The sequence below is a fragment of the Hippoglossus stenolepis genome, chromosome 5, assembly GCF_022539355.2.
Source record: "Hippoglossus stenolepis isolate QCI-W04-F060 chromosome 5, HSTE1.2, whole genome shotgun sequence".
Lineage (NCBI taxonomy): Eukaryota > Metazoa > Chordata > Actinopteri > Pleuronectiformes > Pleuronectidae > Hippoglossus > Hippoglossus stenolepis.
The window spans coordinates 12,824,973-12,852,755 of record NC_061487.1 but is presented as its reverse complement, the minus strand read 5'-3'; the positions used below and the strand labels follow the sequence as shown (position 1 = coordinate 12,852,755).

The 27,783-nt window shown below is 42.1% G+C and overlaps 2 protein-coding genes across 4 annotated transcripts; one reads left to right on the top strand and one right to left on the bottom strand.

Annotated features, from left to right (window-relative positions):
• The first annotated feature begins 1,754 nt into the window (after nt 1-1,754).
• On the top strand, nt 1,755-18,715 carry LOC118109137 (potassium/sodium hyperpolarization-activated cyclic nucleotide-gated channel 3). The gene is made up of 8 exons (XM_035155989.2): nt 1,755-2,807; nt 6,933-7,356; nt 8,223-8,384; nt 9,298-9,516; nt 10,494-10,640; nt 12,682-12,922; nt 14,253-14,417; nt 15,303-18,715. Exons 1-8 carry the CDS (start codon nt 2,152-2,154, stop codon nt 16,826-16,828), a joined length of 3,540 nt encoding a protein of 1,179 aa, XP_035011880.1. The 5' UTR covers nt 1,755-2,151; the 3' UTR covers nt 16,829-18,715.
• Nucleotides 18,716-18,828: 113 nt separating this feature from the next.
• Nucleotides 18,829-26,734, bottom strand: LOC118109139 (pyruvate kinase PKM). Of its 3 annotated transcripts, none has more exons than XM_035155994.2 (11): nt 26,607-26,734; nt 25,276-25,454; nt 25,064-25,155; nt 23,208-23,339; nt 22,928-23,114; nt 22,564-22,834; nt 22,334-22,484; nt 22,084-22,236; nt 20,551-20,717; nt 19,557-19,738; nt 18,829-19,460 (listed from the first exon to the last, which is right to left on the bottom strand). In XM_035155994.2, exons 2-11 carry the CDS (start codon nt 25,424-25,426, stop codon nt 19,354-19,356), a joined length of 1,593 nt encoding a protein of 530 aa, XP_035011885.1. In that variant the 5' UTR covers nt 25,427-25,454; nt 26,607-26,734; the 3' UTR covers nt 18,829-19,353. The 3 variants fall into 3 exon arrangements, with proteins under 3 accessions (XP_035011885.1, XP_035011884.1, XP_035011883.1); XM_035155993.2 differs by having other exon boundaries at nt 26,611-26,726; XM_035155992.2 differs by lacking the exon at nt 26,607-26,734 and adding an exon at nt 25,776-25,882.
• Nucleotides 26,735-27,783: the final 1,049 nt, after the last annotated feature.

The following is a 27,783-nucleotide window of genomic DNA, read 5'->3' as shown; positions in this document are numbered from 1 at the left end:
ATTCAAGCGCTGGTAATAGGATGCCAGGGTGTGAAATTGGAAATAATGAATTGTTTTGTATATTTTATATATTTCAGACCTTGTCATATGTTGTTTTCAATGAGTGATAGATTAAGTATCGCTGTTAAAAATGTCACCTGGCTTATGTCTTGTAATCTGTTGTTTTAAAAGATATTTGGCAGCGAGTTAAGTGAACTACTGCAGCCCGTTGACCTGTAAAGTATTATGTTTATGATATCATATATCAGACTTTGGTCACATTTATTTTTCCCTATAAAACCCTTATCTTTAATGCTCTAAAAATTAACGCTTGAAATTGCTCACCTAATATGACTTTTGAATAAACTAAACTAAAAGCATTCATTATCATTATAAACTTAACAAAAATATTTGCTTCAAGTAACTTTATAAAGTTTTCTTGTGTAAAGTTTGCCTCAATACATAATTCATGGTGGCATAGCACAAACTTTTAACTTTGGGCCAGAGTCTGGCTTCTGCAGTTGTGCAGGAGTTTTTTGCAAAAAACAGGGTCACCTTAGCAATTCTGCAGGGGTTTTCAAATACATATTAATCCATCTTTACTGTTCTACTTAAGTGAAGTATGACATCAGAGCTCTGAGTGTTAGTAATTTGATTATAAGTTATATCTCTATCAATGTGATGAATATTATTCCAATGTATTCTGTAGTACCTTCAAAGAGCTCATGTAAACTACCTGGGGGAAACCTATTGGGAAACCAAGTAACTGGATGTCAGATAGGACAAATGTTTAAAGTTGGTACTATTTAATGTTTAAAAGTCTTAGTCTGTTAAACTCAATATCACACCTTAAATAATTATGAAAGAAAAAACATCTGAACAAAAGATAATTAAGCTGCGCAACTTTCTAAAGTTGTAGCAGCGTCAACTGGTTGAAACTAATGATTTAACAGAGTCTGAAAGGTCAGTTCATTCCAAAGTGTCAGTGTGAGCTCAGAAGTATGTGATCATGTGATGTCTATGTAGGATTCAAACCAGAGATCAAACTGAGAAAGTATTTGTTGTGTGAAAACCAAAAGTACAGACAGGATTTCTGTAATTGTAGAGTGAATATCCTGAAGGTCATTGGATGACCAGAGGATCTGTAACCTTTGTCATGACAACCATCTGGGAGATGAATATCATAAACTTTATAACTGTTGCTTTTTTTGAAATGATCAAACTGTCACAACAGTTTGAGAAAGGATGGACGAAAGACTTCAGCAGTTTATAAGAAGGAAAATAAATTCAGAGATTACACTAATTGCACCTGCTGCCTTGATAGTATAATGTTTTATGAGTACCAACATCTGTAATGTGTATTTGTGCCTATAGATGTATCTAAGATGCCATTCACCATGTATGTGTCAGGGAAAGTTTGCAGACTCCCACAGAACTTGTCTTCAGATTATGACACATCAGTATCTTATTCTCAACAAACACGTCAACCCACATGTTTGGACGATGATGCATCAAGACCAAACTCAGTTTCTCTCTAGTGAACCACCAACCCCTGCATACATGGGTCTCATCCTTGAATCATCCCCCTCCAGTTGTTCTGACTGGGCGGGGGGGGGGGCTCATATGGCAACCCGATAGATTAGCTCCCATCGATATTCACGTTATTGGGAGGCGGGAGGCGGGAGGCTGATGGATCAGTGATGTCAGCGCCCTCTTTGAATGCCGTGGCCGGGCTGCGTGCATGTGTGTCATCACCTTGCACTGACACAGAGCCGTGCTGGTTGTTTTTGGGGGGGAGGTGGGGATCATGCTTTGTCATTGAAAAGCTCAGCAGCAGCAGCAGCAGCAGCAGCATTATTCTCCCACTCCGGCACGTCCGACGCTCAGCAGCATGCTGCATCCTGATGCGCTCTCGTCTGCACGCTGTGGGGTTACCTGGATTTACACGCATTTCACCGCCCGTCCATGACCGACGGGTTGAAGCGGCCACGTATTGCCGACGCATCCTCAATGTTTGAACCGGGGGGAGAGAGGCACGTCCCGAGTGCCAAATAAGATACGACCTGTCCTGCGGATGCGCCGTCACTGTTTCTGCCTCCAGCGGCTCCCCAAGTCTGCGAGATCCATGATTTATCCCCCTGTTTCCCCTTAGAGCGCATCTCCTTCCCCACAATGGAAAGGTTCCAGTCGTCCATGCGCAAACGGCTCTACAGCTTGCCGCAAAACATTGGGCAAAAAGCCTTCGTGATTGACGAAGGAGACAGCGGCGACAAGGACACCAAGAGGAAAAGTATCCGGCTAAAACATTTGTCCCCTCCGTCTCCTGCCAGCAGCTGCAGGAGCTTTGAGGAGGCCAGGAGCGAGGACTTGGAGAGGGACGTGATTGTGAAGACCAACTTGAACGGGGACTGTCGCCGGTTCAGGGGCAGCATCTCCTCCATCACCGGGCGCCATCCTCTGGGGTCAGACCCGGCGGAGCAGCGGCGCCTCATCCCCGAGGCGGACGCCTGGGTCGGTGAGAGTTTCCCCGATGAGAGCGGCCCCGGGGCCCAGCAGCGGGCAGCGGGTGGTCCGAGTGGCGCAGCCGGGCAAGGGTCCGTGTTCGACCAGTCAACTTTCATCAAGTTGGAGGACGCCGAGCAAATCCTACCCGAAGATGACCGGCTGTACCAAGCCGGCTTCATGCACCGGCAGTTTGGGGCGATGCTCCAGCCGGGTGTCAACAAGTTCTCCCTGCGGATGTTGGGGAGTGAGAGGGCCGTGGAGCACGAGAGGGAGCGAGTAAAGTCTGCGGGCTTTTGGATAATCCACCCGTACAGTGATTTTAGGTAATTCATCTGCAAAACAAACTTTGTTTCATTCCAACTGTAAAAATAATGCTGCAGCGATCCTGTCACATTAGGCTCATCAGGGAAAACAGGAAAACTCTTCCTATAGCTTATTTTTAACAAGACATAAATTGGCACCAAATGTGATATGGTCATTATTAATTATACACCACAGGATAGAGACATGCTAATTGTAATAGAGACATAATTCAGCCACAACATCTGTCCACCAGAAGTGTGTTTTTCCAATTTGATCACAGTGATGATATTAGGATGACAACATAATGAGGAATGTGCAGAATAGGTGAATCAAAAGATGAATGTGCCTCAGTGATCTGCACCTTGAATAGATAAATGGTTTTATATATGACATTGATCCTTTTCTAAAGCCTTGACTACACTTACACTGCACTGGCCATTCTCACAGGGAAGTTAAAGAGCTCTCATGCGAAATCCCATTATTAGCACAATGACATAATATACCAAACACATGCAGGATATTGATATTTAGTTGCTCTTTTGTTTGGTCCGGAGAAATGTGTGTGTTTGTTTCTTTCTACACAAGAATGGCTTTTATATCCTACCCAGCAATTCTCTCATTGTTGGGGTCATTTCTACATTTCATTGCATGCTGCACACAAACAGCATTCTGATCATCACTGCCATCAAGGGATTTTCGTGACATTTAACCTTGAGGCTCGCTGTCATCATATTTTCACCGGCCAGTTGTATGCCGATGTGTGTCACTGCAGTTTTTTTCCACTCATCTGAATTACACTTTTTTTTTTATCATTTAGCAAGGGCAATGGATTACAGAGAGTGCAGCAGGGGCTTGGAAATGGGGTAATCAAAATAGGGTAACATGACCATTCAAGATATTAGAAGCACACATCAGTGGAGATTATTACAGCACAATTAGTCTAATGGAGCAGAGATGGTGTGGACAGGGAGGGGACACACCGCCAAACGCCGCACACACATACACACACAGAAAGACAGAGAGGGATTGAAATGAAAATGATGTTTGAGAGGAATCAGGACGCCCAGCTGTTAACTCTGTGTGCGAGGTACGAGGTCTCATAACTCCGTGCTCGGTTCGGGTCCCACTTTGAGCAGGAGCAGGGGTTGCGGTGCCTGGTGTGGGCCCCTTAAGGTGAACAATTTCATCTGCAGGTCCCATTTTAAGCTGCAGGTGTAAACCTTTGCAACATTAAAGATTATTTGGGATTATTTTGGGGGTTATGAGACACGGCTCATCCAGCACTGCACACGTCATGTGCACTCCTTGGTATCTGGAACAGTTGTGGGCTGACCACTGTTCATCAGCTGAGTATTGTGTAACTCGTGCGTCTCCTTGGATCTTTTTTCAAGCACAATCTCCCAGTTTATATCATAAGTAACTGCTGTCTTTTCTGTGGCTACAGCAGCAGACATACAGAACTGGCACGTAAATATGGTTAATATGATTGCTGGTGGGACTGAGCCACAGTACAGGTGTGTGCTAAGCCACTGAGCCGCATACAGGCTGTTGTGCTTCAGCTGAACTCTGGCAGCAAGAGATAAGTATCTCTAGTACAAATGTGATCCCTTTTCAGCTGTCCTGATTGATCTAAGCTTCTTTCACCATTTTAAGCCTTTTTGTGTTCACTTTGCTTGTAACGCCCGACTCTTTGTGCTCTCATGCTCTTTAACGTAGTTGCACTCTGACCCAAATAGTGCAAGATTCAACTCTGGACCCAGTAGAGGTCCAGAGTCCCCACAACTGTCGGCTTTTTTATGGTAACACCAGATTACACCAGCCAGTTGTCTGTCCTATGTGGGCGGAATGCTGCGTGCACAGTCAGCTGATGAGCAAACAGGATGGTCTGCGGGGGGACAGCAGTAATGCACTGTCCCCTACAGACCTTTTTTTTTTTTTTGGTCCAGCTGTTCCAGGGTTCTGCAGCAGCGGTGTGACGTGTGCAGAGCAGTAATGCTAACTACTCAACATCTGGCTGATGGGAGCTGACTTCTGGAGATGACATGGATTCCCAGGAGATAACGGTGGATTTAGCCCGAGAGGGGAAGTGCAATTAGGACCAGTGTGTCACTGCAGAGACAACAGGCAGATGAAGAGACAAATGCAAATGCTTTGTTTGGCAGGGAACAACAGAAAAGTGATTAGAACAAATGGCCACCCTGCCCTCACTGCTTCCCTCGTTTTGTGATGTTCTCCCGTGAAGGTCTGGTTCAAGGAACTAGGTAGAACCATGCTGAAATTGGGTTAGGGTTGTTAGTTGCCTCTTTCCTAGACCCTCGTTTGAGACCAGAAAAAGTCAGGGACATGCTTTTAAAATGCTCTTCTCTTGAAGGTAATAAGTGTTCAGATCCCACAGGGTGGTCCCTGCATGCTGTCTCACAAGCTGCGAGAACCATCAAGTGGTGTAATGCTGCCCCCCCTCCAGCAGTTTGTGCACGCCCTGTAGGTTTGTCAGGCTCCTGGTTGGATTGATCTGTGTTTAATTAGGTTTCTGAAATAGATCTGTCATGCAATCACACGCATGCATGCTTTCTCAGCTCATGCACACATACACACACTCACGATGGCAACTGAAACTCTCCATATCTCAGCTGGCGTTTGTGGGGCTGAGCTGTGCTTTCCTGGGCTGTAGGTTTCCTCTGATGCTGTAAAGTGTAAACGTAAAATATTCCCTAATTCACTTACTGAAATGAGCTTGAAGCTAAATCAATGAATAATACATCGAATTGACAATGTTGTGTCAGATAACATGATGTGTTTACCTGGTATGATTCCATAATTTGATTCTTAGTACTTGATACAGAGCTTGATTCCAATATTTGAGGAAAATATTCAGGTAAATATTTATTGATGTTGGTTACTATGAACGTGACTGAAATCAGCTTCCTTTTTTGTGTGATTCTAGACGAAATTGAAAACACTGTCGCTGACACTTGAGGATTTAGTTAGTTATGAAAATCAATGTTTCCTCATGAGAAATTCAAATGAATTCCAATAACCCATTTTCCTCTCTATTCCTGTGGCCACAAGCCCAGTAGTGAGCTGAATTAGCACAACACTGTTGTTTTCTTGTGTTGTTAATGTTTACACTCAGGGTTTGGAACCATGTTTGCACAGTTTCTGCTCTTTTGAACATTAATCTCCTGGATTTTGAATTAGAGTATGAGACTGAAGCTGTACAGGGTTTCATTTTGATTTGAAGTTACTTTACATCATTTGTTCCCTCTGCCAGGAAGGCTATGTTTTCGCCCCTGTCTGGTTGTTTGTTGGTGGGTTTTTACATTTGTTTGTTTGTTTGTAAACAAGATTACAAAAAGACAAACAAAACATGAACTAAGGAAGAATCCATAAAATGTTGCTGTGGATTCAGATAAAGGGGCAGATCCACAAGTTTTTTATTACTTAACGTTGCCAGTTAGGGCGTTTTATTGGGCATTTGTATTATTTTCTTTGGGAGTAATGTATGAATTTTGTTGAAAAACAATCAGGCTCATGTATGAGGTGGATATCTATGTCGTTGAGCAGTTCTAGAATAAATTGACTGAAATGTATTTTCATGGGGCTGGTAGTCTATTCTCAGCTACTGTTTTGGGAAAAGGGAAAAAGGTTTTACCACAATGAAATGTATTACAATTTTCTGATACTAAATATATACCCCCTTCATGGTTGTGTTTATTTTGAACCAATACAAATTGGTGTTCCCAATACACAATTTCACAGTGCAAGCATTTGAAAAGTAGAAAATGCCTCAAATCAGCATTATTTCACAAATATCTACTATTTTATTGCATCTAAATGATATATATTTATAATGCTTCTTTTTCTTCTTCTTTTAGAAGCTGGACCAGAAAATGTTTGTCTCTTTAATTGATGATCCAAATAGCTGCTGATGGTTTATCTCTCCACACTCTGATCTCTAATAAAATCCTAAAAACGTCTGAAGGTCACTAATACATGCTGACATAAAATATTCAGCTCAGTTTTTCTGTCAAGCGTCTAAGAGTGAAGTTTATGATGATTTGTCTAAGGGACTGTACCTGGGCCTGAATGACTTTGTCCTGCTGTTATTTAGAAATGTGAGTTATATGTGTCCCTGTGGGTTTCAGGTTCTACTGGGATCTGACCATGCTGCTGCTGATGGTGGGAAACCTCATCATCATCCCCGTGGGCATCACCTTCTTCAAGGACGAGCACACGCCGCCCTGGATCGTCTTCAACGTGGTGTCCGACACCTTCTTCCTCATGGACCTGGTCCTCAACTTCCGCACGGGCATCGTGAAGGAGGACAACACGGAGATCATCCTGGACCCACAGAAGATCAAGATCAAGTACCTGAAGAGTTGGTTCGTGGTGGACTTCATCTCCTCCATACCGGTGGACTATATCTTCCTCATCGTAGAAACGCGCATCGACTCTGACTTCTACAAGACGGCCCGGGCCCTGAGGATCGTCCGCTTCACCAAGATCCTCAGTCTGCTGCGGCTGCTGCGCCTCTCCAGACTCATTCGCTACATCCACCAGTGGGAAGAGGTAGATCCTGCAGGGATGAGCTTGGATCTTCATAGAAAACCTTGCACAAGCTGGTTATGTATTTGGGCATCTTCTGGATGCTCTGAAAATGGAGCTGTAGGAATTGGTCATCAGATATTAATAAGCAGCAAATATTTTCATCATTTTAGTTGTTATTTAAGAATAAAAAATTATATAATAGCATCTAATGAAATACTTGAAAACCCTTTTTGGTTTGAATTGCTGTCACCTAAATACACCCAAATAGCCTCTTGGAGCATATGACAGGCATTTTATTTCATGAAAGATTTTTGTTTCATAACTATAAAAAATAATAATAAGTTCCAGCCTCACTCTCAAACACTCAGAGATAAACAGAGTGGCATTTCTAACATCAGCACATTCCTCATAACCGCGTACTCTTGTCTGGATTATTAAATTTTTACTTTACGCATCAAGGGAAAACACATGAAGCTGCTTTTTCATAAAAATACATGTGTCATTTCTCAAAGCTATAGAGTTAATTTGATGCGTCTCCTCTGAGGTTCATGCACAGTCTCACACAATCCACCTGCTTAATGACAGACACTATACTTTCCGGCATTATCTTATTATTATTAATCCAACCGAGGCTGCATTCCCCATAGACCGTTAATGTTGCTTGCAGATAGTTATGCAACAGTGAAACAGCCTCTGGTCTATAGAAGATTAAGAACAGTGTGGTCTGGTATAGGACCCATGGATTCATCAGCCCACACAGCACCTACTGTCTATTTCAAATCCTCTGGTCGCGTGAGAGAGAGAGTTGGAACTGTTTTGTAGATTTATTTACAAAGAACTGCGTGTTGTTGTTTCAGTTGCATTATTGCTGATAATCTGTCCCGCAGGTTTTCCATATGACCTACGATCTGGCCAGCGCCATGGTGCGTATCATGAACCTGATCGGTATGATGCTGCTGCTGTGTCACTGGGATGGCTGTCTACAGTTCCTGGTGCCCATGCTGCAGGACTTCCCCCATGACTGCTGGGTCACCAGAAACAAGATGGTGGTAAGTGGATTATTTATGAGTCAGACAGACACCGTCCAAATGATGTTTCTATGAAAGACACTAAACACCTGTTTGGTTTCAGAGGCCTCCTCACTGTGAGAGATGATGTCCCACACAAACACGCACACAAGCTTTGGTTTTAGTTGTTGCAACATTTTCTGTACTTTTTGTCTTTGCTCTCATCACTTGTTGTAACCGGGTGGATCTGATTAAGGTGATGTTGCATACTTCCATGGACCAATCAGATTTAAGTAACATTTAAATCAAAATCTGAAAGCGATTGGTTGTTTGTAATCAAATCACACCCACACAGTCCTGATAAAGCAGAGTTGTTCAAACTCTTAAGTTTCATTGTTGCTTCTTTAGTCGTGTTATATATGTTATGTATATGAATGTTATCATTTCAACAATAAGTCGAAATCAGTCAGCAACAATTTTAAGAATTGATTTATCCTTTGTCTTTTTCTTTTCAGAAAAAATCTGAAACATTCCCTGGTTTCAGCTTCTGAAATGTCAGGATTAGAAAAATTCTTTGACATTTATAATACTTAACTAAATATCTGGACTATTTTATCACTTCACCTTGGACTGTGTGAATTTCTTATCAATGAATTAGTCCTCAGATTAATGAATCATGAAAATAGTTAGTAACAGCCCTAATCATATTCATGTGTTTATAGATATTTTATTAATTGTCAATGTGAGCACAGGATATTTTAGTAGGTTCACTGGTAACTGACCAAAAACCAGGACCAGTACAGTGATGCAAGTGCAAAAGTCTTCATTCATGATTTAAGGTGATTCGAGTTTCTCAGTAAGTTGCTTCAAAGCCAACAAACCTTCAAAATTAGGTCCTCATCACCTGTTGATCTTAAAATGCTTTAAAACGTTTTTTTCTCCTCGTACGTTGCAGAATGACACGTGGGGGCAGCAATACTCCTACGCCCTGTTCAAGGCCATGAGTCACATGTTGTGCATCGGGTACGGCCTCTACCCCCCCATCGGCATGGCTGACGTGTGGCTCACCATCCTCAGTATGATCGTGGGGGCTACCTGCTTTGCTATGTTTGTGGGGCATGCGACTGCTCTCATCCAGTCTCTGGACTCCTCCAGGAGGCAGTACCAAGAAAAGGTGGGGGGGGGATCTTTCCCTATATGTCACAGAAAACTAACTTTAAGTCCAAAGTAGTTGAAATCAGTGGTGAAATACTACTTTATTCTTCTATTCCACAAAATTTCAGAAGAAAATGTTATATAGTGGCTCTATTTACTTTTCATATTAAGGTTTTACACTCAAAACATATAATCATTTTAAAGTGTTACATTTTTATATATAATGAGTATTTTTACCTTTACTAATTTCAAGTACATTTAGCTGATAGTAATTTATTTTACTTAACTATGTTTTTGAGGGCGAGAGTTTTACTGATATATTTTTTAGTAATAGTATGTCAATTTTAATGTATTTTTTCCATTGTGGTGCTAGTTTTAATTAAGGATGAATATTTAGTTCATGATTTTGAAATTGAAAAATCATTTGATCCAGGATGTGAAGGGTTTTTACCCCTGTGTTTTTAAATGTGACATTGAATCATCTGTGCTACATTCAGGTGTGAAACGCTTCACAGAGCAGCAGAGAAAGTCAGTGTTTGACGTTACAGCAACTGTTGTGCAGGTTAAACACAGAAAATGGAGGCTGACGTTGGAGATAGCTAAACCCAGAAATTGAAAACCAAATAGAGACTTACAGCAGGATGTAGCATACATAGATTAACACTCAGGATCACTGCTACTCTGCTGGCAGAGCACACAGCTGAAGGACACAGTGGTTAATGTTATTAGCTGCAGCCTGCAGAGCACAACTGTATTTGTCAGATGGGGCAGAGGCACAACATTGCACTGTGGGCAGGTTTCACAGATGGCCTGACAGTTGACTGTTAACATAATGAGACACATTATAGTCGACCTCTGAGCCAACACATCAATCACTTTAATATATTCATTTTGACATGACTTTGCATTAGGACACATATGTCTGTGGAGGGTTTTCTCTTCAATAATTTTATTATTTCTATGATTTTAATAATTGGGCCTGTGTTGTTGTTACAGTATAAACAGGTGGAGCAGTACATGTCCTTCCACAAGCTCCCGGCCGACATGCGTCAGAGGATCCATGACTACTACGAGCACCGTTATCAGGGCAAGATGTTTGATGAGGAGAGCATTCTGGAGGAGCTGAACGAGCCACTGCGACAGGTCGGAGTTCACACGATGACCGTTGTCCTTATAACGATGTTGCTGATGATGTGAAAACGTTACCTTTGTATAAGTGCTTTGGAAGCAGATATAATTAATTTCCTTCTGTGAACACCTATGAGTGGGGGCTGCTGTACAGTACATAAGAGTTTATAATCATTGATAAATGCATTAATACTTATTTTTATTAATATTACAAAATCCCCTTTTATCCGCTAATAATCAGTTATAAATATTTTATACCAAAAATGGTTTTAACAATATAATCATAATAATAATAATAATAATAATAATAATAATAATAATAATAATATTATTATTATTATTGTTGTTGTTATTTTTTGCCTCTCAATGAACAATGTTTTTATATTTGTCAGTGGAAAATATGTGAATTAGCAACGTGATAATTTTTGCTCTAAATTGTTTACACTTAGTTACTGATGTAATCTAATGTGCCTCTCTTATCTTTGCAGGATAACGTTTATAGTCATGTAATCTGATTAGTAAGGACTGGAGATTGTATGAGGACAGAGAACCTCATTAACGGAGCACTAAGCCGTTAACCACCCTGCTTTTATTATGATTGAAACATACACACATCACTGCCGGCTCCGGTCATTTCTCTGCCGTAGGCAAGATTAGGATTTGTGTGTATTTTCTTCTTTTCTCTCCCATTAATCATCCAACAACCTCTCAGGTTTATCTGGTTTCTCTGTTTGTAAAGCCGTTTAGGAAATGATTCAAACTAGTTCCTCCTCCTGCAGCTGCAACATGTGCTGCTGATGCTTCAGGGTTAATTCTCTAATGATGTCACGTGTCATTGTATATTGTCAACTCAACAATACATTGGCAGATTTTCACCAAACTTAATAGGAATATTAACTTTTGGTGTTGATCCATCAAAGGTCAAAGTCAAGGTCAATGAAAATATGACTCAAACATATTTTCAAAAATATCTCCACAAAAAATACAGTTCGAGACAAACCAGAGCTTTTGTAGATCAGACATTCATCATATGATGCCACAGTCAGAAAATGACATCATGTATCAATTTTTTAAAGTATCTCTGCTTCCTCTAGGACTATAGACACAACCGTAAGCTTATGTAGATGAAAAAACAATCATAATCATAGGATTGGAATGATGATCATCACCATAACGTCAATATGTAGTAGTCATATAGTGTAGTAATGCATTTACTTTTGCAACCAATAACATTAAAACAGTGGTTCTTAATGGGGGTCTGTGAAAAGTTTCCAGATTCATCATTAAAATGATAATGATATGTGGGTATTCTGTCTTTGACAATGTAAAAATATTTTTAACAAATGGCTCATATTCTTCTAAACCATTTCTTTTCTTTGTTCAAAAGAAATGTCTCTTGGAATAATTACCGAGCTACCTACTACAAATGAGTCATTTATAAACAAAACAGTATTGCAGTGTTTGCATAAGATAATGTTCCTTGATACTTAACTTCCTCTTCCTCCTCCTCTTTTCTCTGTTTTCATCACCTGAAACTTTGGACCTTTTCATTATGAAATAATTTGAGCTAATTATAGTTGAGGCGTCCGTCCAGCTGAGTTCTGAGGAGCCGCAATGTTGTCAACTTGTGACTGACAGTTCAGTTGGCGCAGTGTGTTTATTACTGTCATTTAAAGGTTGTTTTTGTCACCTCCACCACAGAGATTATGCTTTCATTGGTATTTGTTTGTGTGTCGGTCTGGAGGATTATGCAAAAACTCCTGAACTGATTTCCATGAAATGTTGTGATGGGGCGGGACATGACCCAAGAAAGAACCAATGACATTTTGGAGTAAATGTGGATAAATGGGTGGATCCAGGTTTTTTTTTTCACCTCCTTTAACATGACAAGATAGGCCAGTAGCCTTAGTCTCTGAGCACTATTCTGGTTGATAATGTTTTTTCTGTGATCATGATTAATGAGATTATGTTAGTCTGCTCCCTGACAGTCTTCGTCTGTAGTAACTGCCTTTTGCCTTTCCTAAAGTCCAAAACACTGTCACTGTGTTTCCCGCAGGAAATCATCAACTTTAACTGTCGTAAACTTGTGGCCTCCATGCCTCTGTTCGCCAACGCCGATCCAAACTTTGTCACCTCCATGCTCACCAAACTGCGCTTCGAGGTCTTCCAGCCGGCCGACTACATCATCAGAGAGGGAACCATCGGCAAGAAGATGTACTTCATCCAGCACGGTGTCGTGAGTGTCCTGACCAAGAACAGCATCGACATGAAGCTGTCTGATGGCTCTTATTTTGGAGGTAAGATCTTCACGTAACTTGCAGTGTGCACTGTGTGCTAATACTGTATGTCCTGTAGCTGGCAGTGGGTCAGTCTGAATGTAAGTGAAGGAGTGGTGATAGTATTAGTTGTTTTGATTTATTTTGCTCAGGCACTCAGCAGATTAACTTTTCAGACAGCTGAAAAAAATTGTCCACATCATCTCCTTAAAAGGTCTCAGGACTAAAGAGGAGCAAAGCTTTGTGATCTTTGATTCAATCTGTGGGGTTTTCCCTTTCGTTATCATCGCAACAAAGCTGAAATCCACATGTCTTTATTTGCTATTGCCCTTGTTACATCATCTTAACCTGTCATTGTTTTGATCCAGCAGCAAATAGCACAGGCTCAACAGTCCCCTCATGAAACCACATTTAAAATCAAAAGATCACGTTTTTTATTTGGATCTACACCAAATTGCACAGACTGACAAAATATCAGTCCCGTAAACATACCAATTTTCTTTTAATAAGATCCATTAATTATTTTCTGAGAAATAAAGGAAAATGTTGAAGAACGTCCTATCTCGCAATGCTAAAGAAAGTGGGAAAACGCATCTTGGATCCACCCCTTGATCCAGACCACACCAGAATGGAATGGGTTCTTCCGTGGGTTATGCTCCACCTCTCCACAAACTGTCATGGAAATCAGTTGAGAGGTTTTTGCATAATCCTGCTAACAAACAAACAAACAAACAAAATGCAAAACTTGCTTTAATTTAATTTTCAATGAAAAGACCCCAGCACACAGATAAAAGAATTAACATTTATATGCTTTGGCTCAAAAAACTAAAGACACAAACACAGATGGTGAATGAGGACAAAAAGTTTGTGTCTGAAACCAACACATGGCAAATATATATATCCGAAATCCTGTGTTGTCATGTGTGATAAATGGATTAAATCAATAAACAGGACATGAGAGAGGGAGAGCAAGCCTCAGTGCGTGTATATATGTGTGCGTGTCTATATCCTCAATATGTCTCTCCTGAAAAATATGTCTACTTTTTTTTTTTTTTTTAAATGGCGCATTATTTTATTTTTCTGATCTGGCACGACAGATGAGGTCAGGACAAACTGTAAGCTGCAGAAATTGCATTAAGTGCTCCATCTGTGGGGTTCAGAGGCATCGCTCTTTTCATGTTTTATCGTCTCACATTAATATTACTTTGCTTTCATGAACGGATCCAAAAAGATGCATGAATTCTGTTGCAATGTTAAATTATTAATATTAATCTCTGACTTTTACTCAGCGGGAAGTCTTCGAAAGAAACCGCATAAGTAATTGGTTTTTTTTCTTCTTTCCTCCCGGCAGAGATCTGCCTGCTGACCCGAGGCAGGAGGACAGCCAGTGTGCGAGCAGATAACTACTGTCGGCTGTACTCGCTCTCGGTGGACAACTTCGACGAGGTGCTGGAGGAGTATCCCATGATGAGGAGAGCCTTCGAGACTGTGGCTGTCGACCGCCTGGACCGAATCGGTGAGTCCTTCGCCAAGAGATAAAACCAGTCCAATAAATTCAAAGCCAATTTCATGTTTTGCAGTTGAATATTATTTACTATTATTTTGAGGAATTTGAGGGTTCACGAGATTATTAACAATTTCTTTGGAAATAGATTAAATATTGGTTTATTGGATGGTTTTATACTGTTGGACCTTAAACATTTATCTTAAATAATTTGTAAATATCAGAGGGGGAAATGGAATCAAAAGCTACTAACATTTGGGACAATTCTTTTAATCTTGAATGATGTACTGTTACATGTATAGCGTGCTGGAAAAAGTGGATTAATTCCTTCTGAATTATCCTGAAGTTGAGATAAAAGGGAGCATAAAATAGAAAAACTTTGAGAACCTCAAAGGTTTGCTTCAGTACAAACTTTAAAAAAGCACTTAGTTACTCATACTGTATTACTGTATTCTTCACATTATAGATTTTTTTAATTCAGGTCTCTTTTCATTAATACCAGTTCAATTTGTTAAGTATTAACTTACAAATGGATACATGCCCCTGTGAAGCAGTTAGTCGCTGACAGGTAGTGAGAGGAGTTTTCTGATCGTGTTGTGGTCCTTTGCCATAATAAAAGAAATAATAGCAATATCTATAAGAATAGTCTGTTTCTATCAGTTTTATTTTTGCAATCTTGCAGTTCCTGCTGGAATGAGCTGTTTACTTGGCCTGTGGTAATGCTGGTTGCAGCTTTTATTTCTTCGCCGCCGCTGCTACACAGCACTGGTCACCTGTTTATTATTTTTTGACATATTACATATTAATAAGATGAACGGTTCTCGAGATATGTGTTCCACAGACAGACAGATTTCTGGAGTTAGTGCTGCATTAACCTTATTTCTCTCCTCTGTACAGGTAAGAGGAACTCTGTTCTTCAGCATAAAGTCCAGCATCACCAAAGCTCTGGTACGCTAAACCTCCAAGAGAGTGAGATCATCCAAAGAATAGTGCAACACGACCGTGACATGGCCCAATGCACACAGCTGATTCAGACCAGCGATGCACAGAGTCTCATCCCTCTTCCTGCTTCCCCGTCACCCACCCCAGTTATCTGGGCCTCGCTGGTTCAGGCCCCGCTCCAGGCTGCTGCGACCACCACCCCTCTGGCTCTGGCCTTGGCCCAGCACTCGCATCTTCCTCCCATCCTCTTCCACCATCCTCTGGTCCCAGGCTCTGGTTCTGTGAAGGACCCCAGCTGTCATCCAAGGAGAGTCCATGTTGGAGCGAACACCTCCAGCATCTGTGGGTCAGGGCACGGTTCTCCCACCAGCTCCACCCTAAGGACCCAGCATCTGTCCACTGGGCCAGTGTCGCCCGTACTGATGTCCCAGCCCATCTTCACCAGCAGCCTGCAGCCCCTCACCCCTTTGCCCATGCACCAGCTCACACCCCTGCCCCCGCCCCATCCTCCCCACTCCGGCATTGCCTCGGTCTTCCCTATCAGCCAGGCCACCGTCTCCTACACCTGCTCCGCCCAGCTCCACCCCCAGCCCTTCCACGGTGCTATGACCACCCCACACTACCCTATAGGGTTTTTCCAGCAGGGGGCACCAGGGAGGCTAGGAGGGAGATTCCCAGCCCCCTCCGCCTCCTACATAAGCCCACTGATCTCCAGCTCAGTCGACCCCATTCTAAGCCACCTGCAGCAGACCACTCACGCCACACTGCAACAGATGAGGTCCAGTCATGACAGAGCAGGGAGGACGCCCAGTGGTCTGAACCTCCCAACTTTCCCCTTCATCACCAGCACCCAGTCCTCCAGTGGATTTATGCAGCCAGTGTCTGCAGTCGGAGCCGGAGCCGCTGCCTCTCTGGCCCAGCACAGCCTGGCAGGCCTCCAGTCTGTTTTCCTTCCCCAGGTTCTTCCCGAGCACTCAGCGCTCGCCTCCCTGGCCCAGTACGGCTCTGCAGAGGCGTCTCCCTGCTACACGCCTCCAGTCCAAAGTCCCAGAATACAAAGCCCTGTGAGGGGGAGGACAGTTTACCAAAGTGAGCTCCCCAGCACCATGGGCTCTCACTGCCCTCTTACCCCTCAGACCTCATACCCTGCCAGGGTGGCTTGTACCCTCAAAGAGAGGGCAGAGTCCTCTGTGAATCTCTTTACCCAGGAAATAAAGACTATCTCAGGCTCTAACAGCTCTATACACCAGGAAAGGCCCCCCTCAGAGGGAGCGGCGGGGGCGTCGAGCCCCTTCTCCTCCCCCATGGCCGTCAGCAAACCCTACAGTTCCATCCCTGGTCAGGCCACTCCTGTCAGTCGGACTCATTCAGCGTCTGAACATCAGAACCAGTCTGCTGGCGTTCACTCTCCCCACGTTAGATCTCCCGCTAAGATATTAGAGACCGAACAGAAACAGTCCAAACTTCCCTCCAACTTGTGAGGTTCAGACACACCCTCCTTTTAATGCCTGAACACAAGGGAGATCATCCCACTCCTGGCATTGTTTTAACCACTGCTTTGTCAAATTCTGACGTGGGAGGGTGTGTTATTCTAATCAGACTGATGATCGATGGTTTCATTTTTAATCCGAGTGAATGGATCGTGGATAATGATGGACAATGACAATTTTCTTTCCTTCAAAATATTGTTTCTTTGGATAAAAATAAATGAATTATAAATTATGGATATATATATAGAGCACCTCATGAAAATATCAATTGTTCTATGTATTATATTATAACCTTACTCAAGTATTTGTTTAAAACCCCATTATCCAGGCAATTTCGTGTAACCTTTTAGTGACACCTATTTAGTTGATATTTAATTACATCTGTTTCCAGTTATAATTGAAACCGAAATTATTGTCCTTTTTTAAAATTGTGTATATTTTTTCCATTACTGAGCATAACGTGTGAATGCAAGGCCCCCCCTTAAGAAATGTGAGGAGAGACGGACAGTGCACTTTGCTTGTTTCAGAGATCAGCCATTGTAAACGTTTGATGACGGCACGTCTTCCATGATAGCGTTCCAGCAATATTGCACACCCGCATGGGTCACACAGGAATCAGATCCCGTTCAGACACACTGAAGTAATGAATGTAATGTTTGTGTCAGAGAAGTGGAAGTAATTTTGAATGTGTTGAACATGAAGGCAATGATTGTTTTTATGTTTTTTTAATAATAACTAGTTTCAGAGACAACGCACACATATCCATTTTGTCCCTTCACAGCTGCAACGGCACATGGCGAGTCGCACAACTCATGCCAACTCATTTCAGTCCGACAACAACTTTGGTACAGAGCGAACACCCGAGCCAAGGTTGGTGTGCCACTAGCATAGTATGCAATAATCTGTGTTTCTACTAAAGGTACTGTGAACTGACGCACTTGGCGACGGGCGAGATGCAGATTTTTTAGTTAGAGCAGATACAAATGAGGGAATCAAGCAATTGTGGATAATCAAACATCCTGAAACCAGCAACGCACTAAGATGGATGTGAATGTTTCTTGCACCAGTCAAAGGGCTAAATGCAGTTACTTGGGCAAATGGTTAATACGAAAACCCTCCTGGGTCATATTGCTGCATATTTACCTCTATCATTGTTAATGGTTTGATTGTAAAATCTGACTTCTGTCCTTGAACAGTTGCTGCTTTGAGATGCTATGCTGAATCAATAAGACGTGTATCACTTCCTGTTTTTGTTTTTGTTTTTTTAAACCAGACTTTTGAATCCTTCGACTTGTTAATATGTTCATGTGTTTCAATGATGCTTCCATCTCTGGACCCTCGGCTGGTGATGAACTGTAAAAGCAGCAAGGCGCCAGTCACCAGGAGGATCCTGTCCGATGGTTTTATCTGCCTGGTGACTGACCCAGAGGTTTGCTGTGACTCTGACTCCCCCCTGAGGGAGGAGAGATGCTATCAGTCACTAGCCCGTCACTGCCAGTCAGCTCCAGCGATCCCACATTACTATTCTCTCCCGACCCCGCACCTACACAGCACCTGCCGAGGGGAATCGGCTCGGATTGAGGAACTGTCAGTCATTCATCTTTTCAATATTTATTTCTCATGTCGCTGCCTTTTAACCAACAAATCTGATGATTCCATCACCCGTGTATGTTTGACACATTTTTTTTAGCTACCGAATTCAATGCAATAAAATCACATATGGTCAATGATGCTCGTCCAAACTGTTGATTTCTTTTACCAGAGTAAAGTGTGCAGGCATTGAGGAGGATCTGATACAACCCTGGTGAACCTTCAGACTTTAAGCCGGATAATAAATTGAGAACTTCATGGTGTTGTTTTGTACTAACATTTAAAATAGGCAGGATTATAATTTGTCATATTTGTCATGTCAATAAAAAAGAAAATGATTTGCTGTGTTCATGCTGGATTAGTGTATAAAGATGGATATTCAACTCAGCACTACTGAAAGGTTTGATTAAAATCTTTATTTTATACTTCCAGGTTCAAAACAGACGCATACTTGTAATATTATTCATACAAGGGATAAATAGTGGACAGACCTGATGTTCCCTGTCCTATAATAACAGTTTTACCGGATTTGCCGGAGCTTGCTTGAAAGCTGTGTTATCATATTATTCTGATTGTCTTAATTTGTATAGATTTTTTTTAGTGAGGTGGTTGAAAAGTTGCATATTTTACCTAAGAATAAAATCAGGACTTGAAAGCCTCTCTGGGATTAAAAGTGGTGAAACACAACAAATCTAGTTCAGACTCAGCAGCAGGATTGAGACAATGAACTACACATGTGACAGGAATCATGGAGTTACAATCTTTAAACGACACCATCGAAAGTCCTTCGAAGGAGCGGCCCTGGTTTTAACTTTCTACAGGTAACGGAGACCGACAGACAAGAAAAATCCAACATGGGGGTGGGTGACCATTTACAGGAGAGGGGAGGGGGAGCGGGAGCGGTTACTAATGTCCTTGGGTGAAGCTTAAGGCACCAGCACAACTCTCATGGTGTTGGTGTAACCAGAGCCTGGGCGCCAGCCGGTCACGACAATGGCCACATCACCAGACTTGAAGAATTTGCGGTGTTTGCCTTGCGATGGAGAAAAAAGACGAAGATTAACAAAATCCCCTCCTTCTGACAAATAGAAATTAAACTTTAAAATCAACGAAACCCCAAAACACTCACCAACTTCCAGGGCAAAGTTCACACGCAGGTCAACGTCCTCAGCCCAGACGTCGTTGGCGGGCTTGGTGTAGAGCACAGGGTAGATGCCGCGGTACAGGTGAGCCTGGCGGGCCGTCTGGCCACAGCGGGTCACGGCGATGATGGGGGCACGGGGCCTGTACCTTGACAGCATGTGAGCCGACCTGCAGGAACCAGGAACAAGTTATAACAGCGATGTAGAATGTAAAACGTTTAAATTTAAACTCCGACAATGGTCTGGATGAGAGCCAATGGAAACAAGCTTTACAGGTACTTACTCTTACATTCACAGAGCAACATTATTATTCATTTACAGTCGTGTTTGTATCCAACTGTTGAATGATCACTGTCCTTTGAGATCTACATTCAATAGCTAGTCTGTTAGCTGTAGCCTTGCAGGTAGTGCAAAATGGGGGGTTTTGAGCTGCCTGCTGCTGCAAAAAACACTATTGCTGCTTTCAGACCTGCACTGAACTCCGATATTCTCCTGAAATTACCCCGAGGGGCTGTATGTGAGAACAAAATTGCTCCGGACTTTCTCTGGCATTTTTCCCTGCAAGATCCCAAGAAAAATAGGTGCCATGTAGAAGATACCAATGAAAATGTCAACTTGGAAAGATTTGAGAACCTTTGTGATAACAACCAACAGGGACATTTATCTGCCATAGGATTTATCTGATGACAGTGGTATGTCTTCTGCACCATGTGTTGTGAGGATGAGCTCCCACATGGAGAGGAATGAACAGGGAGTTAAAATTAACTTGTATAATGTCAGGGTTCACATCTCAAAAGGTCGCAGTGGAGCAAAGGTTGTACAATAAAGGCTGAAACACTTCTCATATGAGCTGTGGGCTTGTGTTACTGAGAGAGCGGAGTCAGAGGGATAAAAGCACCAGTTTCTTCGCTCTTAGTGGGCGCTGTGGAGGATATCATGAGTCACAGCTATATAGAGATTTACTGGAGGTGCACTTCTCACCTGCCAGACTTGGTGAGCACAATGATGGCACTGGCGCAGCACTTGAATGAAGCCTCAACAGCGCCGATGGCAACGGACTCTGTGGGGTCACGGGTCAGATGAGAGGTGCGACGCAGCTCCTCGAACATCTGTCTGTGGTACATGGCGGCCTCGGCTTCACGGGCAATCTGAACACGTCGAAAAAACAGATTACAGAAGAGTCGGGCTGCAGTCGCACAGAACGTTGTAACTGCAGGAGTTAGTTTGTATTTTAAAAAGGACAAAACAAAGGGCTGTTATGTTTAGTGCAGAGGTCGTCCTACCTGATAGCACAATGAGACATGAAGCTAAATATCAGCAGCGGCCATGATGTCCAGGGACTGTTGGCGTGCACTGCGGGTCCTCAGACACATGCTAACTGAGCGACATGATAACACGGTTAACGCACAAGGCAAGACATGAATGGGTGTTTGGTAGCAGATGGAGGGAGGGGTGCAGCAGAGATACACAAAGCAAGATAAACAACAACAACAGCACCAACAAGTTGTTAGTGAAACCCAAGCTGATGTGTTCAAAGTGTCGAAAACATGCAACTCATATCTCAAAGAACATTCCTGTCGTTCGTAATCTCACAGTCTATAGTGGATTTCATCTTGTCTTACTTGTTTATTAGTGATGATATTGATGATCACTGAACTGAGGATGCATTATTATGATACAGATATAATGAATATAAGAGTGAAATCTTGTTTCTGAAGCAACAGGCAGCTTAGTTTTCACAAAACAGAGTATTTGCATATGAGACCCTTGTAATGTTTGTCATTAAAAACGTTGTAATCTCTATGAAACAGATTGTGCATGTGAATATGCACAGTCTGTAGGTGTGGGAGAAGATTTTGTGGCTGGAAGTTTTCTGGTTTATAGTTTGACCAGTCGTGTTATAGCAGGCTTTGGTTGCCCGCAGGTAAACAGTCAGAGTGTGGACAGCAAAAGAGGCAAAACACACAGACTGAAATGTATTGGTTGGTATCGTTTTTAAAATGTATCTGCATTTATGTGCAAATAAAATGTTAATAGAGATTAGCCAAATGTCATCTGGACCTAAAACATCTACAAAAAGTTTTGTTGTTTATGTTTTGTATGGAGACTCGGACTTAACAGTGCTTGACACATGGCCCATGGTCAACATGTCTGCTGTCACTGGAGGCCCCAAAATATTGCTGTTGCCCCTGACAGTACTTTTGTAGTATAGCCGATGAGCTCCAAGATTGAGAAAGTTGCTGTTTGACAGACATCTCTCCAGACTCAGATGTTTGAGTTTCCCAAGAACACATGTGCTACAGTGTTAGGTTTGGGTGCTTTTACTCTGAAAATACAGGCTCCCTGACACTGATAGATTTGAGTGAATAAAGCTGCTGCATGTGTATCATTCACATTCACTTTTCACATCAAACTGTCTATAACATCCCAAACACTTGTATAGTCGTTGACATCTACACATACAATAAACATGTCATTGTACTGAGGGAAACAAATCAGAACATGTGCTCTTACCATGTGCTGTGTATGCACGGCCTCCAGGGGGTAGTCTCCCTTGGCGGTCTCACCGCTCAGCATGATGCAGTCATTGCCATCCAGGACGGCGTTGGCGACATCACTGGCCTCAGCGCGAGTGGGGCGTGGTTTCTTGGTCATGCTCTCCAGCATCTGATAGAGAAAACATTACATCCCGTTTATGTCAGTATGCACACTTTGGTAGACTCATTAAAAAAGACTGCCTCCCTGATGGTACGGTGTCACGGACCTGTGTGGCACAGACGATTGGCTTGCCGATCCTGTTGCACTTGCCAGTCATCATCTTCTGGGCGATGAAGACCTTCTCTGTTGGGATTTCAATTCCCAAGTCTCCGCGGGCAACCATGATGCCATCGCTGGCCTCCAGGATCTCATCAAATCTATCGAACAAAAAGACAAATTAGCTCATAAACACTTGTCTTAAAGATGCAGATGTGTTCAGATTCGACTGTGACTCACCTGCGCACGCCCTCGTGGTTCTCCAGCTTGCTGATGATCTTGATGTGCTTGCCCTTCTCGCCCAGCACTTTCCTGACAGCATGAACGTCAGCAGCCTTACGGATGAAGGAGGCGAAGACCATGTCAACACCCTGCTCCACGCCGAACTGCAGATCCTGAATGTCCTTCTCAGACACAGCGGGGAGATCGACAGCAGCTCCGGGCAGGTTGACGCCCTTCTTGCTGCCCAGCATACCGCCATTCTCAATCTCACACACGAGGTGGTCGCTGCCTTAGGACCCACAAAACATAAAGAAACTTCATTTCCACAGTTAAGCTGAAAGAACTTCCACAGTGGCTGTCAGGTGTCTATTTGTGTGCTTACCGATTTCTTTGACCTTCAGGGAAATCAGACCATCGTCAATGTAGATGTGGCTTCCAGCCTGCACAACCTTGGTGATGTTCTTGTAGTCGAGCCACAGAAATTTCTCATCGCAGTTTTCAATGTACTGTTTGTCGAGGGTGAGCTTGATGGTGTGACCCTTCTTCAGCTCGACCTCAGCGGTGCCACTCTAAACAACCCGAGGGGACACTTTGTCAGTTCTCTGCAGTTTATTTGTGCGATAAATCAAACTCTGAGTTTTGGTAACTTGGTAAAGACTCACTCCCTTGATAAGTCCGGTCCTGATTTCGGGTCCCTTGGTGTCCAGAGCGACGGCCAGTGGTCTGTAATCAACAGATCCTGCAACGAAGCTCTCGGCTGCCTCGCGGACATTCTTGATGGTCTCAGCGTGGTACTGCACGATGTGGGGAGACATTGAAAAACAATGAAAAAATATTATTGAGTTGTAATATCTAATTATTACAAAGCTGCTATGATGTTTTCATTTAGGTGTCTATTTAGCTATTGTGCTCTATTTAGCACATTAGGTTTGTACAACAGCAGGTGGACATGTCATGCAGGCGAGTCACATAACTCTATGTAGAGTGACAACTGCAACACATTTTTAGGACGTGACATTGTGATGTTACATTGTACAAAAATAACTTCACACAAACTAAAACATATTAAATACTTTCCAAAGTATTTGAGCTATAACTTTAACAACACAATGTCACAACTAATTAAATCTAACCCCTAATTTCCTCCTAAATGTGACTGACATGCACAGCTGCTACGTGTCTACAGTCTACATGTACGACGAGTATCAGGGCCATTTAAAGGGAAAAGAACATCTGAGATTTCAAGGAATAAAGTCAAAACTTATCATGTTACAGGATGAATATCAGAAGATGAATCTGTCACCTGTGTTCAAATGAGGAATGTGGAGCATCTTGTTAAGTTACACTTATATAGTTATACTGCTATAGGTTTCACATATAACAAAATGTTTAATATTTTGGCTCATCAGCACCACATTCTTATAAGTATCAGGACTTTGAAAAGAATGTGAGTCTATTCTAAAGAAAGAGCCACATGGACTTAGAAGAAGTATCTTTAGTGGAGGAGGAAATGTTTGGTAGCGGTCGACTGTAAGGTTGCTGTTGGTTACAGCGTACTATTCTAACAGGTTTCATAGTTTCTCTGGAAACAGTGAGACTGGATCCAGAGGAAGTGGAACTCCGACAAACACAGGTTCTCCTTATTTCTGCTTATTTCCTTAAATGGTTTCTATGTTATGATGCTATTATTCTCGAGATCTCCGATTTCTATTTTTCCATATGGCCCTAACACTCTGTCATGGATGGATCTAGTAATGACATGTAACAATACAGAATAACATTGTCTAATATGAACACTGTGTTCAGTTAGTATTAAATGTCTCTCTGTGGCCCCTTGTCATGCCTCCTGCTTGTACTGTTGCTGCACGCCTTGCACTTGCAATGACCTATTTATAGCTGCACTGACAACTGACACACCAATGAGACAGAGGTCAAATTTCCATAACGAACATACGCCCACGTTCTTGTGATTTTCTGGAGAGGTTTTACTATTTTGCGATACTCAAACCACAACTTAATGCAAAAAAATAAAATGATTAAGCAATTCTGAGCTCTCCCGCTGCTGCACAGCCACAAACAAATCAACACACTTAACCTTTAAAGTTCAATGTGGGTGTTGGTGCTACAGCCAATGAAAGACGAGAGACGGTGCCTCGTCTGCTCAGGTGACAGTAAAAAGGTGAAGAGGCTTGACCTTTGATGGTGAGGGGTCAGTTGTGTAGGGTTGGCTGAGATACAGTTGGCTCGCCGGATCGAGCCACAACTCTGAGCCAGCACCGAAGGGGCTAAAACAAGCCCTCGGATCACATTACAGTTCACAGATCACCGGAGTAATGTCACGCAGCTGTAAAGGGTAAAGTCACGCTGAAGCTCTCGAAGAGGGCAAAGACTCCGTCTGCATTCATACTCTTGGGCACGTTAGACGAGATGTCGTGGCTTTGACATTTATTTGACATTTGGGGGTTGATCACCTGGTGTTCACTAATGGGGGTTAAGATGTTTCAGAGCAAAGACTCACCTCGTGTGTGCCATGAGAGAAGTTCATTCTTGCGATGTTCATCCCACATTTGATCATTTCCTTGGACTTTTCCACAGATCGGGTGGCAGGTCCTACATCGAGACACATGGATCAGTGTGACATTCGTGGGGTGGTGTGGATATTTTAAACATAAATACGTGTACTTTAATCATTGCTTGATTTGTGCTCTGAGAAATAAATCAATATCTGACCGATTGTGCAGATGATGCCAGTGTTGCGAGACACGGCAGGTTCAGAGTCGATGTCGAGCAGACACATGTGCTCTAGGAAGGTATCCGCCATGGCAGCATGTAGCTGCTGGGTGTGGATGATGGACGATCCTGTATCCTTTGACTTCAACATGACTGGTTCTGTATCTGCAGGAAAAGACCTGAGGAGACGCAGAGGGAAACAAGAGACGTGATTGATTAGCTCCCAAAATAGCTGTGACATTTCCTCCAAGTTCAATAAAAGATTTTTTCATGGGTCACACACATAAAACAGTTCAAGTCAACACATTACTAGTGTTGACACAAGAGCTTCACTTAAACCCAGAGGTTGGGATAGAAGCTACATATAAGCAAGAAATGGTCCAAAACATGCTGTGGGAACTAAATCAGAAAGCATGACGGAGGATAGAATAAGAATTTGAATGGAAAAGTAAACACTCATAATAAGGTGTGACATCTGTATGGATAAATCTAAAGTGTACCAGTGAGTAGTGGCTGTGCGGGCTGAGCGGAGAGAGCCTCTGCACAAAGCAACAACAACAGTATGTGCCTGCCTGACTGCACTCTCCCACATTCCAGCAGGAGTGTAGTGTATGTGCAGCCGAAGAAGAGGTGACTCCGGACTGAGACTAACGCTGCTACACACACACAAAGAATAACTGCCTGTAGCATGCTCAATGAAAAATAACATGGTCAGCTGAGAGTTTTACTTACTGCAGGTAAATCACCAGAAAATACAAAACAAAATCTAAGCCATCGTAATTAAATTATATAAGTTAAATATACATATATATAAATATATAGATAGATAGATACAATTATAGCTACAAAGTGCAGTTTAATACAACACAATTAGCAGACCTGAGACAGTTAAATAAGGTGCAGTATAGCAGCATATATATATGTATATATATATATATATATAAATATAAGTTTTCTGTATAAGCTGTTCCAAATGAATTGCCCCCAGTGGCATAAATAAAGTTTGAATTTGTATTGAATGATATATATATATATAACATATATGACAACTTACAGAATAAATGTCCCCATGTATGTAGTTATGAATAATTTATTTTCAAAAAGTCATCATAAGGGCAGTGGAAGCTAATTCCTCTAGAGTAAATCACCATGTAACAAATAATATTAGTAATATTAAGTACATTAAGTTCATAATCTGATTAAGAAGTTAAAGTTTCTTCAGTTTAATAATATAAACAATAATAATAATAATATATAGTAAGTGTATTGTCAGATTATTATGAGTCTCTGAAGACAAACACACACACACACACGAACACTGTGTTACTTACCTACTGTGTGAACTTCGCAGGGACCAAAGCTCCGCTGGTTCTGCTGCAGCCACCGCTTTTTATTGCCCCCCGCCAGCCGGAACTACTTTCCTGTGTCACCAACATGCGGTGACACAGGATATAGGGCGCGACGATTAAGGTAATGCATGCAGTTAAATATACAGAAGCTGCCTGGAGACCTACGGTATGTGTCAAAGTCTAAAACACATTCTCAGAGACGAGGAAGTGGAGGAATGTGGGGAAGGATACAGCGCAAAGTGGTGTTTCACTTACACAGATCTATGTGAACCTGAGGCGCCTTAAATCCATGAGCACCCGATACTGACTAGGTTCCTACTGAGTTACAAGACGAAACAATCTGGCCTCGCATTTATAAAAAATGTTTGTTCTTTTCTTACTTAATGACTTGATCCTGCTTAATTACACAATTTACACATTACCTGTTTTAGAATATGTGTTTCTTTACTTAAAAAAATAAAAAATGCTTTTTACCATTTCTATTGTGTTTTTATGCATGTGGTATGTACTTTTATACTTTTTTATCTCTGTAAATCACATCAAATGACCTCAGTGTATAACAATGCACATTAGAGTAAAATCTGTTCCTTCCCATTACACATTTTACACATGACCAGCTTTACAATTTGTGTTTCTAATTTCATGTGTTACATTACATTAGATTACATTTCATTTAGCTGACGCTTTTATCCAAAGCGACTTACAATAAGTGCATTCAACCATAGAAAGCCAAACTACAAAGTGCTGTAGGTAAGTGCCATATAAGTGCTACTAAATCGCTACTTTTTTTGTGAACTGGACCCGGTCCGTTCACAGCACAGTACGCAAGTACTGGTGTTTTGAAACGGATGCGGGCAGCCACTGGTAACCAGTGAAGGGAGGGGAGGAGCGGAGTAGTGTGATTAGAGTGGCAATTACCAGTTCTAATGTGTTTTTATACTTTTGTGCTTTTTAATTTCTGTAAATCCCATTGAATGACTTCTGCGATAATTAAAATAAACAAATACAAGTTGCTGTGCCTTAACCTTATGCTATACACAGGAAAAGAACTAAAAGTATAATTAAATCCGTGTGTATATATGCTAAAAAGAAGAAGGTCTGATGTGCTAGGGATGCTTTCTGTGCTTCCACAATGCAAGAAAAGGGGGATCTTAACTTT